The 20190-nt window shown below is 41.8% G+C and overlaps 2 protein-coding genes across 2 annotated transcripts in view; one reads left to right on the top strand and one right to left on the bottom strand.

The window, feature by feature from the left end:
* mrpl11 (mitochondrial ribosomal protein L11) overlaps positions 1-20190 on the bottom strand; it is a 54848-nt gene that overhangs the window by 13971 nt on the left and 20687 nt on the right. The window contains exon 2 of the mRNA XM_061725535.1: positions 19980-20158. Coding sequence (XP_061581519.1) covers positions 19980-20102 — 123 coding nt within the window. The 5' untranslated portion in view covers positions 20103-20158. The remainder of the gene's footprint in view (positions 1-19979; positions 20159-20190) is intronic.
* Positions 1405-6492, top strand: tmem265 (transmembrane protein 265). Its single transcript, XM_061725534.1, has 2 exons — positions 1405-2175; positions 4898-6492. Exon 2 carries the CDS (start codon positions 4900-4902, stop codon positions 5962-5964), a length of 1065 nt encoding a protein of 354 aa, XP_061581518.1. The 5' UTR covers positions 1405-2175; positions 4898-4899; the 3' UTR covers positions 5965-6492.

Here is a 20190-nt window from a genome sequence, read left to right as displayed (position 1 = left end):
TCGGCAGAAGATAGTGAGCGGCTTTGAGATGGGATTATAGACGATGTGACAAATATCACTTATCAAAAACTACCCAGACAACAAAGGTAAGGCTTCTGAAACAGAATAGTTCCCGTTGCAGATCATATCAATTGATATGCGTATCTGTTCACTACGTCTCAAGAGACTTGAGCTACTCAGACGTCCCTAACCCACCCTCCAACTCTGCTGGAAGCCAATAGCTCCAGGCTTCATTAGCTGCTACCTGCAGAACTGTTGGCAATCCACTTGAATTATGGACGTTATATGTGCCAGGTTTTGACAAGAAAGATGAATGGATGGTATAAAACGGATAATATCACTTGTGCTCCTGCAATTCATGTCTCACACTGTGAGATGGCACTGATTAAGAGCCGAGAGGTGACGGCACCGTGTCCTCCATGTTTGTGGAGGTCAGTCTCCGGTCTGATGTGGAGGATAGCTCAATGTTGATGCCTTTAGCTATTTTTGAGAGACTGTAAACCCCAAGTGTCCTCCAACTTCTCCAATCATGTCTGAGACAAAAAGTGATGAGTGCACAGAAGTGTGGACAGGCTGCCCGCCTGGCTGCCCCTCTCTCTGCTCCTCTCGCAGCTCCCCTCGTCCCTTTTCCTGCTTCGCTCTCCCCCTCTTTCTTCTGTGAAAGTGAGCCAGTGCACAACTGACCTTCAACCACACCCACTTGGAGAAAAAAGAATAACCAAAACAAAAGAGCTGAGTGGGGTGTAGTACGGAGGGGGGAATGGGATAAACAAGAATATGGGTAGCAGAGGATGGAAAAGGGCTGGAGAGAAAAAAAACAGACTGAAGTGAGGAAAATGGAAAATCTCTCCTCTCTTGGAAGCCAGCAGAGCGCAGAGCTGAATCTGACAAGAAAGATGACTCTCCATCCCCTTTCTCAACAGTCTGATTAAACCTCTCGTTCTACAATGAAGCACACTGAGAGTCACAGAAACAAGGTGGCTGAGGACTAGAGCTTTTGGCAAGCATGTGGGACCTTGAGACCAAGGTGACACTGTGAATTCTGAAAAACTTCATTTGGAGATGACAAAGGAACCAAAAATTGAATCCTTGAACAAGTATAAGAGCCAGCCTTCTAAAAACAATTACTAAAAGAAACAAAAAAACCCAAAACCACCATTTTCAATCAGATCTGTCACGGAAAATGTCCAATCCCTCTGTGTGAGCATGCACTAAGCCATCTATAATGAGTTAATCTACAACAGAGGAAATCATTTCCTTGAGTGACTGAGGCAGTAAGTAGACAGAAGCGGGGCTAATTAAAGTCGCCTTCTGAGCATCTACACGCTCCACGCATGTTTGGCTCCACTTCCTCGGCTAAATAAGGCATCTTTATGCTCGCAAACAAAGCAGGTGTAATCCTCTGCATAACCGAGGAGTGTACAGTATCAGACTCTGGAATAGTCAGCTTCTTTGAACTTCCACAGCTGCTGGAGGAGGAGAGGAGGAGAGGAGGAGATGAGGGTGGGAGGTCTGGGCTGGAGCACGTAGCCTGCTTACAAATTATCACCATGACTAAACTCGGACAGCGTGAGAGAGTTTGTGTAGCTCCCCTTTCCCTCCCGAGCCATCTTTTCAGTCCAGATCGATCTGTGATCTCCACTTGAACGACGACCGCGTCCTGCCGCTCCTGCCGCCGCTCCTGCCGCTCCACTTCTGACCGACTTCCCGGCTGCTCCGCACAGCCGGAGCCCGCTGGCGGAGGCAGCAGCAGCAGCAGCAGCCCTGCACGGCTCTCCTCCCCCGCTGCTGTGTCAAAAGATTATCAGACAACAGCCGACCGCGACACTGCTGCAGATCCAGCCTCCGCCGAGCCACCGCGGGGTCGGGACGGAGAGATCTGGGGCTGAGGGAGGACATTCAAGTATGAGCCGGGTTGCTCTTTTCTTTTTCTGCTCCCATGCAAACTCGAGCCTGCTGTTTTGGTGAGGCGGGAGCGATGACTTTGCCCCCTGGACGACGCTTCTCCTCCTGGAGCCTGACTGTGTACAAACAGTGAGACTTTTATCAGCGAGCCCGGCTCATCAACGACATTAAAAGAGACTTTTATTGTCCTCCGACAGCGCTCCCACTTCGGATTACTTTCTATAAATCAAGCCGGAACGATCGAGCCCAAGTGCAAGACGAATGGTTTGGGTAAATAAAGCTTCACTTTACTACCAGCCATGCACGGATCACCCCACAATACCCGCTGAAAACAGGGCTGCTCATAAGGCAGGTGTTACAGCGATGCTTTTAATTATAGGGTTTTAAATGAAATGATGAAAAGGCGCCTCGGGACAACACAGCCTGCCGAGGGAATAACCAGGAAAGCTATTACAACAAAAGAGATAATACAAGAAAAAAAAATTAAACTGGGAAGCCTGTCCAGCAACTCTTGAGCTGTCACTTGATAAATCAACAGATGTTTTAGTCCTTTGGATTCATGTCTGGAGGGATGATTTAGTCCTTTCACCAGGGACCACACACCCCCGACTATTAAATCTCTAGTTCAGACATAATGGCTCTGATGTTGTTCTGATGTCCTTGATAGTCCAGTGTCATCCACGCTTGTGAAAGATTTTGTCTTTGGAGCTCCATGGCAGCTGGTTGTGGAGATAAATTGATGCAGACAAATTAATTTGGTCTCTAAATGGCTTTTTGTCCACCTGGGAATCTCCAAATATTAATAGAAAGACAAATGCAAGTGGAAAACCTAGAACCTATTGCTTTATTTCTTTTATTATGCGATGGAAAAAATGTAAGTGCTTTTTGGATGATCACTAAGACATTAGTGGGCACTGTGTGCATTCATGCAACACCGAGAAAGACACGAGGGGGATGAAAACAGAGGGGGGGGGGAAGGATTTTCGGTTCTAAATAGAATTTGGACAAATCTTTTCACCTGTACGCTATTATATGCCATTACTCACGCTCAGTGTGAAATAGGCTGCCTCACCTTGTCAACAGCCGTGTCACTCCCCAGACAGCAGGATGATGAATTTGGTCATTATTGATGAGCTGAGTGGACACGCAGGCTGTCATCTCTGTCTTTCACTCAGAACAGAATAAATTACAACCCGCTGAAGGGGAGTCAAAACACAAACACGGGTTGACGGCGATATTTCCAGGGTGAAATTGAAGGTGCAGGTGGAATAAGTTAAGAGGCATGACCTCGAAAGAGGCAACCGCAGCAGCGGCTGTGAACTTCCTCACTCACAGCTTCCTCCCCCAGCAGGCTGAGGTTGCTCCCCGAGAAACAGAATGCAAATTTAATTTCCAATATCCTTTCAATCTGCAGCTCGCTGAAATTCATTCGCTTTTGAAGGAGCGATAATCAAGTTGCCGTGCACAGTGAGACAAAAGCGTGTATAGACAATGAATGCTGGTTTGATCCACGCCTGTCCTCCCACCGTGCCTCCAAGCAGGATTAATCAGTTGAGATTGTTCCTCATCCCTTTGATTCATCGGCTTCAGAATAAACCTTTAATGCCTGCTATTTTTTTCCTAATACTCCCAGAGATGAATCTGGATTCATTCAGGCCAAGCTGGCTCATGAAATGAATGTTTCAATGTAAGAGGGTGGAAGCCACTTTCTTTGCGCATTTAAGCCTTATCTTCTTCATCACCCCTCTTTTTCCCAAAGCTTATTTATTAACCATTACCATCATGCGGTAACACTTTATTAGCCATGCAGACAGCCCAAAAGGCTTTTTAATCTTTCACTTACAGTTCTCCTTCTCCTCCACAAATGCACACTGTCTCAAACCGTGTTTTGGAGTTCCTCGGCCGTCTTGAATCATTCAAAAGCCACAGAGGACGTGGCAAAGCCCCTGGTACAGTTAGGGAGGTGATGTATCTTCCATCAGGGAAATAGACACAATTTTTGACACTGGCAGACCTTTTTTTCCCCCCCCTCTCAGAAGCCACAATCATGCTCACAATCTCTCGATCAATCACGCTCAACTGTTGCTGTTAGGACACATCTGAACTGGTAATGATTTTATATTACAATGCGATCGATCCAGTTGTGCGGTTGACACCGCCAGAGCGGCGCTGATCAGGGGCAGTTCAGTGGCTTGTGCTGTGCTTTTCAGCTAAATACGATAAAGAGATGTCGGTTCGATTACACTAGAAAGTCAACGATCATTCCTCACACCGAGATCAATACTGGGTTTTCATGCCGTCCATGGTTGATGTACGGTATGAGCTGTAACAAAACGGCATGACCCCGCACGCTCAGCCACAGTAGGAGTTGTTTTCATGTAGTCACCCAAGCGCACATGCAGTGTGTACACAAAGAGACAAGTCAAGGACATCTCCATACAAATAGCAAGTTATCAATATTCATCTGAAATGAGATGGGGATTACGCATGATTAAAAAGGTGCAGCACAGTATGAGAATAAACACAGAAAACTATGGAGGCAAAGAAAAAGGCTTTGACACGGCACCTAGCTGTGTCTGAATACAATTAATTAATAATGAATAAGCTGCTTTGGAAAAAGAACAGAAGCAGAAGAAAAAGTAACAGCAGAGAACTTTGTATGAATCAAAAAGGAGCGCTGTTAGGATCTTTATTGAAAATGAAGACTAGTTAATTCAAACAGCAAAAGCAAGACTATTTAACAAGCTTCTCTGCTTGACCAGCTAGAGTGCAGCTCTGGCCAAAGATGAAGGACGCTCCCTGCTTTCTCTGCAGCTAATGTCTTTAACCATAGCAACAAGCATCAAACTATTCTACAGTTGGTTTGAACACAGTCTTGGAGAACTAAGTGTGTGTTTTATCCTGCACATCTGTCACTTTCAAGGGGGGTAGATGGCACTGAGGGAAAAGATGTAACACATTGACCTCCATGCGTCTATGTTTCTCTTTTCAGGCATGGTGCCCACGCCCCAGGTGTGCGTATCAACCCTGGTCACTGTGAGCACGATGGCAGTGGTGGACCTCTACCTTCTGGAGCAGAGCATGCTGGGAGCCCGTGGTCTTTCGGGGCCGAGCATGTGGCAGTACGCAGCTGTGTTGTCAGGCGACGTGGGATTCCTGCTGGCGCTGCGCTTCGTCTCAGCTGGAGTGGTTTCTGAGGCGCGATCGCCGCGTCGGGGTTTTGCCAACGCCCTCTGGTTCCTGTTCCTGTCGCTCCTCCAGCTTAAGCTCTTCTTTGTCTGTCATAACTACAGGCAGGAGCGTCGGCCGCCGGACCCGCTGGCCAGAAAAACCCTGACGCTGCTACTGTCCATCTGCCTGCCCTCGCTGTTTCTCATCCTGACGGGAGCCGACCACATGACCCCGCAGCGCAGGAAGCAGGAGGTGCGGGGCCGGCTGCTGTGGGTGGTGGTGGACCTGCTGGACGTGCTGGACCTGCAGGCCGGGCTGTGGGAGGCCCAGAGCGGGTCTGCGGCGGGGGCCGGCGGAGCCGCCGAGCAGAAGCTGCCCATCTGGGCTGAAGGCCTGGTCTTCTTCTACTGCTACGCCCTGTTGTTGCTGCTGCCGTGCGTGGCGCTCACAGAGCTGGGGGCCACGGGCCTACCTGGACAGAGAGGCCCCCGGAAGGAGGCTCTGTACCCCTGGCTCAGCCTGGTCACCATCAACATCTTCACCCTGGTCTTCAGGGGCACGGGCATGCTGTGGTACAGAGACCCCCGAGTGTCCACTGTGTTTCTAGGCAAAAACTTGCTGGCTCTTGTTGTGAAGCTGAGCTCCGCCTGGGAGAGACACAAGCAGGAGCGCGGCGCTGCAGGAGCTGGGACTGTGGCTGGAGCAGAACCAGGAGGCTCCGTTGTGCCAAGCCAGAATTCGGAGCAGGAAGATGGCCGAGCCCAGGGAAAGGCTCCTCCCGCTCATTATCACTCACTGACTCGCTCCCAAAGTCACACACTCTCCCACGTGAGCCTGGAGCCCCCACAAACGCCCTTAGGACCTCCTTTCATCTCCCATGAACTGTAGAGAATCGCTCGGAACATGCACGCATGCAAAAATGTATGAACGCACACCCAAACATGAAAACTTGGACGTGCAAAGCCAGTATCGCATCCAAGCAGATTTCGTGTATGGAATTTTGGTGATGGGTACAACATAGAGCTGTGCAAAAGCATTTGGCAAGCTGAGCATTTTATCATCCTAAGAGTAACTCCAAATGCATTGTTGTGATTTTTGGGGGTGTATTTTTAAAGTCAACACTGTGAGCACAACTATCAGAGTGTACAGAGTACTCTAGGAAGTTTGAAGTCTAGTAGTGGTCATTGTTGTACAAAGGAGGCTTTACTGCCTCCAGCTGCTTTTGTGGTTTGAGTTGGGGGTTTTTTCTTCTGGTTTTCTTCTTTTTCTTTCTAAATATCAATTAATATCTGTGTGGGAGTGAGGAATACAAATTTGAGTTTAGTTTGTGTTTAGTTTAAGTTTAACTCAAACTAAACAGCAAAGTTATATCAAACTTTGAGTTTAGTTTCTGGGGTTCTTCAGAAAAGACAAAAAAAAAAAAAACTTCTGCCTTCAAGTAAGATGCTTTTGGACCACCTTAACATTTTCATGGTTTGAATGACAATGAAGGAATTAAGTTCTTTTTTGTGTCCAACACAATGTCTAACTGTAGTTACAGAACTACTTTTATATGACTTTTTTAAGAACCTACAGTAGTAGTCAACATTTCAAGAGGATCACAATTGTTAAAAAAAAAAAAGAAACTGGATCCTTTTCAAAATTCTGGCATAAGATCTGGCTTTCTGGCATAAATGTTTAAGTAGTTGTAGTTCAGACAAGGAACGTTCCAAGCTTTCGATGCAAGAATACTTACACTGGTACAGATTATGTATTGTGACAGAATACTGGAGCACAATACTCCCCTACTTAAGAAAAAAAAAAAAAGTTGGCCAGACAACTATTCTTAATATTAGCTTCTAAAAACCTACACAAAACCCAGTGGAACGGAGCAACAGTAAAGTCCATGGTTTATTGAGCCAAAATGCCATCGAGAAATTATGACCTGACTTTAATTCGTCTCGTGCGTGGGCTGGCTGTTGCATCACTTCAGTGATCCTTTTTGTGGTGCAAATGCAACCAGAAAAAAAGCCCATAAAGATATGTTGCCCTTCAGAAGCCTCCCCAATTCCCATAACACCCAGAGACCCCGTTAGATCTGTTTGAATGCGTCTATAAGAAGCCCAAACACTACCTGCAATCTGCCAGGGAGCATTTTCTGATCCTTTACTTTCACGGAATAACTCAACATAGAGGAGTGATAATTCATGTATTTTTCTTGAGCACCACAGACACAAGATCGAAGAAAAAGAAAATTCACACTTACTGAGTTTAAACATTTAATGTGGAGTTTAACCCAATTATCCTTTAAATCAAAGCCTTCACATTACCCCGAGCGATGTTCCCTTCTTGGTTTTTTCTTCAACATGTCTGAGGAAGTTATATAGTTTTTCTACAATTAAAATACACACTGTTTAAAAGGAGTTAGGGGGAATGATAATGTAGCTGAAACCTTTTTTTTTTCTTCCATCTTCATGTTTTTTTTACTAATCTCATCTTTTCGCGGATGTGTCGAGTGATGAAATGAAGGGTCATTGCAACTGTACCTCCCGTTTGTCATGAGCAAATTAAAAGATCTTTTCAGTTATTATTGTTATAGATGGGGTGAGGTGGTGCTGTTCTTTACCCTTTATGAGGCTATGAAACTGGTTCTTCTTAAATGCTGTTGGGTTAGTTTGACAATTATAGCAAGAAAAGGCCTATTATTCTATGATTATGAGAAAAGGTTTGTTTTACTTTTAATTTTTTTTGGTACCGTTTTCAGATATCTTTGGTGACAGAACAAAGTTACAGTGAGGGACATACTGTATCTTCCAACGTTGAATATCCAGAGACAGATGGTTAGCACACACACTTCTTCAGGGTATAAAGAAAAACGAACCGGAATTTTAACAATTTATTTAAGATATTTAAATATAGATGTTCAAGTTTAATTGAAGCATTGCAGAAAAAATAGGTTATTTAAAAAATGGAATTGGCAAATGATTGCTCATAAAAAGAAAAAAAAACATATTATTAAAAAAAAAAAGACTTAAAACAAAGACTATACTTAGTTTTGTGAATGTCATTGTATTAAGATCCTGTTCAATTTCGGGAGAGTAAACTGTTCTGGCAGGAGAGACGGAGATTTACACCCAGATCCAACAAAATGCAATGAAGTGGAGAATCATGTTGACCTTAACATAAACACCTATGACTCTTAAGAAAGCTCTTTATTTGCCTTATACTTACATACATTTCATGTGATTTTCTTGAATTGATCATTTGCCAGTTCCTGATTATAAATGACATAATCTCCAGGTTTTCTGTCATCTGATAAAGACTACCAGCCCAAACAGTGTATTTGTTGACATAGGCTGAATAAATTAGCAATGTTAAGATTAGTCCACCTTTACCTGAAGATCGGTGTGGTGCATCTACCTTTGGGTATTCCCATTTCAACTCATTACCACAAAAAAAGTATGTTGAAAAAGTGCATGCTTTTAAAAAAAATGGATGCTTGTATCATCTTTTTGGTTAAAACGTTTTACACTGTGACAACAGCATAAATTTTACATACATTTATTAAAATGACCGTCGGAGGATGTCTGTGTGAGCTGCGTTTCTTCCTCTTGTTCATGGAGACTTGACTGGGCCTTCAAGGAGGTACAGAAGTAGAATTGTTCTAAGTCTGATATCTGTAACTAAAATACTTGCCGATTCTACTTTCAATAAGGGTATTGGGATCTGTGAACATTTACATCAATGTGCCACCTGAAACCGATTCCCAATTCTTCTTCATTGCTCTATGAGCCAGCACATGAAGTTGCTGTAAACAATAATGGCTCGCAACTTTTCTGAGTGGACTAAAAAATAACACAAACAAACCCTATAAAGTTTTAAGCAAATTAATCTAGGAAGCCTCAGCAATAAAAGACAAAACTAAAGACTTCATTGTCCTGGATAACAAGACCCTGTTGGTCGATCAAGATGCTGAATTTCACAGCTTAAATGAACCTCTGAGGAAAGTAAAGTTTCCCAGGTCAGAAATACATCTCCAAAACCACCATCTTCCAACAGTATGAGACTGACCAAACATCATGATTGATGTTTATTTTACGTATTTGTGGCTGTACTTATCGTTTGCATGACCATACCACAATAAAAGCAACAGCAACAGAGCCAAGGTTAGTAGTAGTAAGTATAAAAAATAAAACTTAAAAACAAAATACAATAAAAAAAATAAATTTAACAAGTATCAGACTGGTACTCTGGTCAGCCAATAACCAAAGCCCAAGTCTCTGAATGGGAGCGATGGCCCTGAAACATCTCTATTGAGAAGTGAACCTTCTGGCCACGTCTGTAGGATTGATAGCTAGTGTCTCTGTCCATTTTAAGGTATGACAGCATTCACAGTGTGTTCATCATCATATCCTAAAGGGGTACTGGGTAATATCACTTTATAGTTCCTCTAATCAAATATAAAATATAGATCAGCTGAATCTGCAGTCATTCTGTAATTTCAGTGGCATGAGAAACTGCAGACTCGGGGGCACACTGGTCAACCACCAGCACCGAACTCTGAAATCTTTAGACTCAAAATATCACCATCATTTAACCTTGATGACTGAGAAATGGATAACTGACTTTCATATGCATTACAGCATTTGCTACTAATTGCCAAATCTTCCTGGGGAAACTTTAAAACAGCTAAAATGTGGACAATCTTCCTCTAGCAGGGATTAGAGATGGACAAGAAGGAATCTGGATGCACTTTATGCTACTGAAACCCAAACCTCACCTCTACATTACAATATTGTTAATAAAGACTGAATACCACTCTAGTAATCCCTTTGAAGTTTTCAATATTTGTTGTGAGCTTTACTTGTCTCACTCTGTCGATCATTTAAAAAGGAAAAGAAAAACAGTCCACCTCCCTGTCTCCAAGCCTCTAATGTGTTCGCCCACAAAAGTCATCTTGACGGAGATTTTGATTCCCAAATACATCAGGATATATTAGAGGTGCACCAGGCGTAGAGGATGTCCAATACACTCAGGTGCCTCGTTTTTCACAAAGCAGCAGGATGCAGACAATTACAAGTGTCACGTAGAGCTCGGAAAAATGCCATGTGTATATTGTGAAGTTAATCCACATCTGTTGTCAGTCACGCCTCCAGGACGGAGTACAAACTAATAAAGTGTCTCATACTCGCCTGGTGAACACAGTTCACTGACAATTATGTAGGAGTGTTACTGGTACCCACACCCCCACTGAGGGAAAAACAGGATGAGTCAGATGATATTAGACGAAGCCAGAAAAGCCTTCAGGAGACATCACTCTCATTCTTGTAAAGCTTCTGCTATATAAAAGTCAATCAGCCCCCCATCCTCAAATCACAGGAAGTTGTGTGCTTTTATGTCTTTTCTGACTGTGAACTGAAGCGAATGAAAGATTCCGACACATACAAGGCAGAGACGCAGAGTCTTTGCCTCGGGGGGCAGCACGCTGACGAAAGGCCGTCATTTATCACAATTATGCCAACGGTCCCATCAGCTCAGATCCTCCTGCTGTAATCTTTGATTGTGCTGGCGTGTTTTATGCTTTAAATGCAGAGAGAGATCATACAAGCGTTTCTTTTTTCCCAGAGCCAACTGCCTCTGCTCTAAGCGGCGATGAATACACCTGCCGTCCTCTCATCTGAGCTCTAATAGTCATTTTAATTGAAATTGAGTCTTTCTGTCAAAATGAAAGCACTTACTGTCACTGATTTATGCTTGATTTACAATATGTATTAAGACTAATGTACACTTGCTTCCACAGTAGGATATTCATTTACAGTCTCTGCAGGGTATTTCTCTTTGGTTCAGAGAGCCTTTTAGGGTGAAAACACACGGGGATAACCAGAGTAGTAAACAGCATCCAAATCTCGCCCACCCTCTGTCTTTCATCTCTTTCTCCTTTGTTCACTCTACATTTCAAACACATGCATTCTGTATGCAGTCCCTGTTGGGCAACTTCTCATATTTCCATTACACTAAAAGCGATGACTGCAAAAGCAGCAGCCACTGCAAATGACTGCCTCCTAGAATTTGTTACACCTGTTAAGTTTCAAATACGATGCTCAGCATTTTCCCTCAGCTCCCAACAACCCTTATAACGTGTAACTGAAGAAAAGTGCATAAGCTGCTCTGCTACTTTTTTTGGTGTGTGCGTGTGCAGTTCGCTATGGTACTCCCTATTCTTTTCTCACATTTTTTTGTACACATCTCACTCCAGCTTGTAGTTATTCTCACAGAGTCACATTCAAATAAAGTATAAGCTCTTTCATGTTATGCACCAGGACATTAGGAATGGGCGATATTTTACCGTTCACGATATACCGTCAAATAAATTCCTCACGCTAAGAATTTGTCATCTCGCGATAAAAACGATAAATTCCCGTTGATGACGTTTTTGTGTAAAGCCTGAATTATGGTTCTGCGTTAAATCCACGCACAACGTATGTGAAGGAAGGAAGGAAAGAAGGAAGGAAGGAAGGAAGGAAGAAGAGAGCAGGAGGAACGAAGGAAGAAAGAAAGAAAGAAAGAAAGAAAGAAAGAAAGAAAGAAAGAAAGAAAGAAAGAAAGAAAGAAAGAAAGAAAGAAAGAAAGAAAGAAAGAAAGAAAGAAAGAAAAATTCCCATTGATGACGTTTTTGTGTAACAAACATGGCAGATCTGAGAGCGAGATAGATTTATAGTTACAAAGGTGGAGTTGAATTGGTATTTTTTTATCCTCATTTTTATCGTTATCAGGATAAATGCCAGAAATTATCGTGATACATTTTTTTGTCCATACCGCACATCCCTACAGGACATGATAAAAAAGTGAAATAAATAATAAAAAAATATATACAGTCCTTACCAGGTCATAAATAGAGATCAGACAAATAACAGCAAATTACAGAAGCAGTGTTTGAAATGCTCCACAACTGCTTCTGCAGAAATTAAGAGTGTAAGTAGCAGCTAGCTGCTGCTTATCAGAAGACCTTGATAAAACAAACTGTGACCACCTCTATAAAAGCAGAGGTTTCAGCACTACACGCAGAGAACTGAGATAGCTGCTAACACAATGTAAAGCAGGAAAGCACTCAGCAATGATTTATCGAAGCAAACACTGTCACATGTCAATGTGAGAGGGGTTATGAGGCCATTTACAGCCAATATGGATTGACTTTAAAGTGAGAAAGATTATTCACAAGTGGAAAAAATTCAATACCATTGCCAATCTACCCAGGAGTGGATGTCCCAGGAAGTTTCCCGAGGGTCAAACAGAACAAACTGAGAGAAACTAAAAATCCCAAGAGCTACAACTCAGATTTACATGGGTAAATTAGAAGGATAAATGTTAACATTCATGATAGTATCAGGAGAAAGACTGCACAACCTTGCACTCAGATCCCTCAATTAATTTTGACACTAATGTTGATTATTTTCTAAATGAAAATCCTTTTCCACCGCAGCCGAGTTAATTGTAATTAAAGATGAGGGTTTGGAAAGGTTACCCATAGAAAGTCTCTTCCCTTTAAAATGAGCATGTCTGCACAGCTTAGGTATGCAAGGTTGCATTTTAAGAAAACACAAGACTTTCTTAACAATGAAATGTGGACAGATGTAAATGTAAAAGATGTTTCACCATCACACACAGCTAAAACTAAACACAACACATCAGCACATATACCTCCTGCTGTCAAGCATGGATGGGACATGTGATGATTTGGGCTTCGTTTGAATCCACAGGACATTGTTTTACATTTTTGAGTCAAATGTGAGGCCATCTGTATGGCAGCTAAAACGTGTCAGAAATCGGATTCCTCAACAAAACAACAGGCACACCAGCAAATCTACAACACAATGACTGTAAAAGAAAATAAACAAGGTGTTAAAATGGCCAAACAGGTCCAGACCTCAATGTGTGTGAAGAGTTGTGTCTTTTCCTCAAGAAAAATATGCCTAAACAAATATCTACTAACCCCAAAACAAAGTTTTCCAGAAACAAAGAGCCTGGCAAAAAAAAAGAAGAATCAGGATGGATGCAGTGTTGTGTTTGTAGCTTGGCAACATCTGAACTAATGATGTCAAATGTAGCGTTGGGAGGTAACATGGTTGAACTTCCGTGGTAGACGGCACGCTTGGAAACTCACAGCCAACAGTTCAATCTCCAGGGTGCAGAGATACTCTCAGTAACTTGTCTGGCATTCATTTATTTGTAGTTAAAAAGCCCTGCACTCACTCACTCCTTTACTTTTATAGCTCTGTCTGCCCATTTAGTCAGAAATCTATGAGCCTGTGATACATTCCCGAAGCCAATGTAAGAAATGGTTTGAATTTCCTCCAACTTTCTATCAATTTTACTCCTGCTCTCAATATCTCCTCTTCAACCCACCTGGAATTGGAGTCTTATTGCAGGCATTACTTTGGCTTTAGAAAACTGAAAACACAAGTAATGCTGTTCCAACATAAATCTTTCATATTGGCATGGTTACTCATCATAAAAAAATTAAGTAGTGCAAATATTACAAGCAGAAACCATTTCAGTAGAACAGCTTCCAAACCAGTGTTTTTGGTGGTTAGCACTGTTGCCCCATGCAAGAGGGTTCCTGGTCTGAATTCAAGAACACTTTTGCAGGTGGAGCTTGCATGTTCTCCCTGTACTGGTGTGGGGTTTTCTCCACGTATTCCAGCTTCCTCCTACAGTCCAAAAAATATGTAGGTTATATTAATTTCTCATTTTAAATTGCCTGTAGGAGTAAGTGTGTTTGTCTATATGTAGCCCTGTGATAGACTGGGGACCTGTCCAGGGTGTATCCCACCTTTCACCCAACGGATCAGCTCCAGCAGAGGCCCGGGACGTGATGGTTTTCTTAGTTTTTCATTGCACTGTTTCTGCATTTTGGATTAGCCCTTGTTAAACAAATAATGGCAAAGTGGATTATGTGTTAATTTATCCACTAAAGTTATATTTGCCTCACTTTAAGACCTGGTATGGATTAGATTAGTTTATCTTTTTTTTTTAATTATGTCCTGATACAGACCCATAGAGCAGGGTGTAATTTATTTTTTCCTCATGATGTATACTAGAGCTGTCAGCTCCCTTTAATACATCCTCTTCTTTCTTTTATTTTTCTTGTTTGTTTAAATTTGCCCTGAAGTCCAGAGGCAGCTTACCTCTCTGCACTTCCACTGTCATGGATGGTTAGTCAGTAGCAAGGGAAGAAACTGAGGAGTAGAGGATGGGTGAGATTAAAGGGGCAACTGCTTGAAGCAAAGCAGTTGCCAAATACTATTTATTTCCCATTAGCTCCACAGATTGTAAACTTTAGAGCCAAAAGACACAAGCGTATGACACAGTGTCCTGACAGCAATGATGCCCTAAATCGTTCAAAAAGACGCACCTTTAGACAAACACATGGCTTTGTTTTGCTTGACCGAGCGCTTGTTCACATCCCATCGCATCTCATTAACCCTGATGGTGCATCTGCTGTGTTATGCATATGAACTCAAGCCCATCTACCCGCACAGAATGATCCCATTTAATGGACAGATGTCTAAATCATTCATCATAGCACACACCATCAGCACCGCTGCTTTGGAAGAAAACTTCAAAGCAAACTCTATGAGAAAGAGATGATGCAAAAGAATCTAATATGTAATGCAGTAGAGGAGACAAACGCATACTAATACCGGGCTGTGATGCTGGAATGACATTTACCTGAGGCTGAAATTCAAATCTCAATTTTTTAAAAAGAGGGAGATCTTGGGAAATTGCCCAAAACAACAGACAATTAAACAACAACTATAAATTATAAAAGCTCAACCACTTAATTATCAAACAAAGCATTTCCACCTCATCAAATGTCAGGGTTTGCTGCTGTTTTCTCTGTTAATTAGTGGTAGAAGAGGGTTTTAATTCAGGAACATAATCGATAACACACTGCAAACACTGTCAAGTAAACAGAATAAAAATGAACGTCAGTGATGGATGCAAGGATCTATTTCAGAATAATGTGCAACTGGATTATACTTACAAGCGTTTCAGTAAGACTTGCATTGGGTAATGAAGTAACCGATTGTTAGCAGTTTATATCATCTATGGTAATAATTATACATAATTTTCTTCTTGACCATCTCTTCCTGATACAAAGCTTTCCAAGGAGTACAGTGTCTGACCGGTAATGCGAGTACACATTGTTATAATGCGGGTGTGTTTGTTAGAATGACTGATTTATTTTACATATGAGCTTATATAAACATTCTAGTTACAGCTATGCAATTGGTCTAGGATTAAAATGCAGTCTCTCAGTTTTGATTTAAGGACACATTTATCCTAATTAGGACGGATTTAGCAATTACAAGCTCTTTAATTCGTTGCAGGGGCTCAAATGTCATTTCCTGGACAGGTGTGACCTATTCCTTCATTATTTCTTAGCCAATTGAGCAGCAAATGGTCAGGAGTTGAGTCCAACTGTGGCATTTGCATTTGGAAGCTGTTGCTTTGAACTTTCAATATACAATCAAATAGGCTCGCAATGCAAGTGAAACAGGTACAAGTAATCCATCAGACAAGATTACAGCAGGGACATTAGGACTTGTCATACAAGTGTTTGATGCATTGTGAGGAAGAAGAAAAAAGAAGACACTGATGACCGCTGCAACATAACCTCCTGACCCACAGAAACAGGAGTGGTGGGCGATCACAGGATTTGCTGAAGAACCATCTCCTGAAGCAACAAACAATGTCAGTCTTCAGAAAACTCCACATGAGCATCAGAGAAACATGATCATCTACTGGTTAAAAGAAAAAAGAAAAAGAAAAAAATGCTGAAGTTTAGATTACCCCAAACCAGAATGAGTGATAGGAAAAAGTACAGAAAGGACTTGAGAGGGAACGTGATCTGAAGCGTACAATACGCAGTCACCTGTAAAACAGGTGGATGCAGCGTGATGGCACTGGCTTGCAACAGGGTCCAATGAAAATGTGTCGCTAGAGTTAATAAATTATTGATGAAAGCAGATTGATCAATACTGACGTGTTGGGGGAGCTACTGACAGCTCAGTTGAGCCACAGGCAGCAAAATTGTTGGAGCACTTCACAGAAGAGATGAAAGTCAACCCAAAATAAACTGAGCCCAAATAAGCAGTTTTCTGAAGGTAAAGAAAAGTACTGACATGTCTTCTGGACAAGTGATGTAATAATTCAACTTACATAGCTTTGGATTGTCAGAAAATGTGAAGGCTATTAGCTTCAGTTTTCCAACATTTTATAATAAAAAGCATCTACAATTAGATGCTGATAATACTGCACTTAATTTACACGTAAACTGAAATAGTGAAATCAAAATCTATGAATGGATACCAAAAGAAAAGTTTAAAACAGCAGCGACATGAAACCAAGCAGTGGTAATATTTAAAAACTGTGTAAGTCTCCAAGTGAGATGAACGAACCACAGTAAAGTTATGTCTTGCATATTTCACCTACAGCGTTTTTCACTCAAACAAAATATTTTGACAGGACACTGCAAAATTCAAAGATGAAATATACATAACAATCAAAGAGTAATGACAGGAAAAATCACACAGAATATTTGTTAAAGCTAGGGGAGAGAGCCACTGCTCCCAGATTTGTGGAGGAAATGTCAAATGACATGTCTAAAATGATGCTAACCATGATGCACTTGGGAACCGAGCAGCACCCAAACACCCAACATACACCACCCACTCCCACTAATGCTGACACCACAACACTATGACCCCTCCCAACAAAAAAAAAACAACTTTATAAGATTCAGAGGACAGCCAAAGGTCTTGTGTGTAGTTAAAGGGAAATCAATTATACATCTTATGGTAAACAACACAGATATGTTGAAATTGGTCTATTTTATATATTTTATTTTACTTGGCAGGGCATTAAATTAAAGCAATAATAAGAGAGCGTTTAAATGGGATGTGGTGGCAGCACCCATTCACCTCTTCATCATTTTTCAGACACACACAAAATATCGGTCTATCTTATACCCAGGCAAAATTCTATCCAGGGCATCTCCTCTGACCATCTTCAACCTGCGTGAAGTTTGACCTGGCCAAGTCCTTTAAATATGTCCAATTCAAAAGATGAATCTGGCATTGTGACTTAAAAGCAGCAGTTCCCAAAGTGAAAAACAACCTGTCTGAGGAGTACAGTGAGAGAACTAACCATCAGCCAACTGGCACAACGGTGGGACCGACGCTATTGACAAATTGTTGCCAAGTGTTCTCAGACTTCTGTGTCGCAACACGGGCAATTTACTCCTCATCATCCCACACATGTTTACTGAACCCTTTTTAATGTGCATCATTTCTCTTCTAAAACTGTAAGGTTGAGGTAAATTAACAGTTAGAGTATATCAAACGCCGCAGCCCACTGTACATGATCAGAGTGGAGGACAGACTGAAGCTGGGAAAGTACGTTTAACAAGTTCATAATTCTGTCTGATATCTGGCAACTATGCACCAATTTCTCTGGCAACTTGGAGGAGGTAGAAAAAAATAAGTAAACAACAGTGATGTGCAAATGCTTTTAAATTCCGAAGCCTCAGCATCTTATTTACATGTACACCAGCATCTATTCGGAGTCCCATTTTTTCTGATCAGTTCATGGTTCCAGCCTTTCAACTGAAAATTTCCACTGTTTTCAGAAATGTTGCCGAAAGCGGCTCGACTGATCCAAACAACAAAGATGAAAGTCGGAAACAAAAAGTGAGTGTTGAGAGTCTGATGTGCTCAGTAAAAACTAAGGGGAGCAGCAGGGTTGAAGGAGAGTTATTTTTGCTCCACGTAGTCATGTGATCCTTTTTCAAAATGTATTCCGGCAGCTTTAAGGCAAACCTACATATGTATAACCTCTTCAGTGCCGAGATGTGAAAAGCTCTGATTTCTAACACCGAAAGTTCCCCCACTAAAGAAAGATTGTCATCCGCAAAGCCATTGCACAGACACCACCTTTATAAATGATGCAGAATTTGGAGGGGAGAGAGCTGGAGGGATGAGAGGGGCTGAATTATTCTGAACAGAGCTGCTTGATGTAAAGCTTAAATTATGGACCAGCGGGCCTGTTTACCAAAACTTAATTTGCAGCCATTTTTTGATGACTGATTAAGGGAGCTGCTGTTTCCCCTAACAAACAAGCTCATAAAATGTGAAAAAATGCGTTGTTTTTCCACAGTAAATCCATTTTGTAAGTGGGATGGCTCATTGGGCGGGCTAAAAACAGAAAGAAGGGGATGAGATTGGTTCTTCAACAGTTCCACAATCAGAAACACACAACAACTGCAATGAAGCACCTCGAGAAGGCACTCAAACAAGCTGATGGTTTCACGGAGGCCCCTAACCGGCTCCAGACTCAAGTGTCTGAAAGAGTCTTTGCTGGCTACAGAATCCATTTACAAAACTGTCATGCTCGGTAAAGAGGGTGTTACTAAATTAACTATGCAGCGTATTCAAACATTTGCATAGCTTCTTATGAAGAAAACTGAGTTGGACTGATAATGAAGATGAATTTAATTTTCATCTTCAAGCATTTTGGGAACCTTGTCATCTCTCACTTCATTAGAAACAATTGTAGTAAGATAAACTTGAATAAGGTATTTGCTGGCCACTGTAGGAGCTTATATCCATTCTTTTGAACAAGTACAGTATTTTTGAGCACGTCCAGATTAATGAGAAGGTTCATGTTTCCAGTAATGAGCAGGTTTTGTGTTTCGTGCAGAGTGCATCACTTTGCAGATTTTGCCCATGTCAGATAAGAGAGGCATGATATGTATTTACATTATTTATATCCTCTCACACGTCTGAACATTTGCATTTTCTTGAATAATGTGCTGCTCTCTTTTCAACTGACTTTGTCCAAGTCTCCATTCCCCCTGTCTGAGAATCACCATTAAGTCACAGAGATGGATTTACAGTGACAATTGATCTGCTTTCCAAGTGTGCAACAGCATTCTGGGCTGATGAGCACTGTTCATTAAAGAGGCTAAGTGGATCATTTGTATGTACAGAACGAGCCATACGGCTCCTTTCATTCATTCTCAAGAGGAACAATCAAACTTTAATAGCATAATAGCTGTTAAAGCTGTAACAGACTGTGCATTTATAGTGTAAAATAAAATAAAAATGTGATAAGAAAGCTTTAAAAATATTCTTTGTGATCAGAAACAAAGAGAGGGTTAATGAACACGGCATTAGTATTAAAAGCACTAAGATACGGAGGGATTCATTTATTTACAACATAATTCAGTTTTCAATCCCTCTACATTGTTCATTGTTTGAGAACTGCTGATTTATGTTGTTATCGTACCAGCCAACACATAAATTCTTCTTGTTGGAATTGGCATGGGCTGTGAAAAAGTTGCAGCGGTGCATCACTGAGTAATAAAAGGGAAAGAGAAACAGACAGCCTAAGCTATCTCTCTGGAGCAATTGAACGAGAGAGAGGTACAGTTGAATTGAAGACGAAACCTTCAACGTTCAATCCCATTTCAACTGCTGCCTTGTAGGGAGCGGGGCTAATGTATGTGGTCAGTGTGTGAGCTGTGGATGGAGGTGTCTTCACTGAGAAAATAGTTGCAGGCTGGAGCCGCTGAGTGGCACACACCTGCAGTATGTAGCTGTGCGACTAGAATATGAATGGGAATATGAATGGTGTTATAGGATGAGATGAAGGGGATACACGATGAGGTGGAAGAGGAGAAAAAAGCACCTCGGTGACCGGCAAAGTGAAAACAGGGAAGGATGAAGCTGACTCACAGTTAATAAGAGCTGTGCGATAAAGTCAGGTTAATAAGATGAAGCTCTGCTCCCACAATTAAGTTAACATTCATGATTACTCTGAGCAAACAGATGGAACAAGAAGTGAAATCACAAGTAATTTACCTGTCCCAGAATGGGCCCGAGCGGGGGTCCAGGGGCTGCTTGTCCTGACCTCACTATAGCCCGGATCACAGTGTTGGTGTCCAATTTTTTCACAGCCTTTGCGGCCTTTGAGATCTTTGACATCCTGATCCGTGTGGAAAACCTCAAATATGTCTCCAAGCCAACTGAGAATCCATCCACTGAAAACACAGAAGAAAAAAAAAAACAAAAA

Source organism: Cololabis saira, chromosome 7 (genome assembly GCF_033807715.1).
Source record: "Cololabis saira isolate AMF1-May2022 chromosome 7, fColSai1.1, whole genome shotgun sequence".
NCBI lineage: Eukaryota > Metazoa > Chordata > Actinopteri > Beloniformes > Belonidae > Cololabis > Cololabis saira.
This window is presented reverse-complemented; position numbering and strand designations above follow the sequence as displayed.

Excerpts from the sequence above, each read along its gene's own strand:
- tmem265 (XM_061725534.1), top strand. The coding sequence starts at position 4,900 with ATGGTGCCCACGCCCCAGGTGTGCGTATCAACCCTGGTCACTGTGAGC.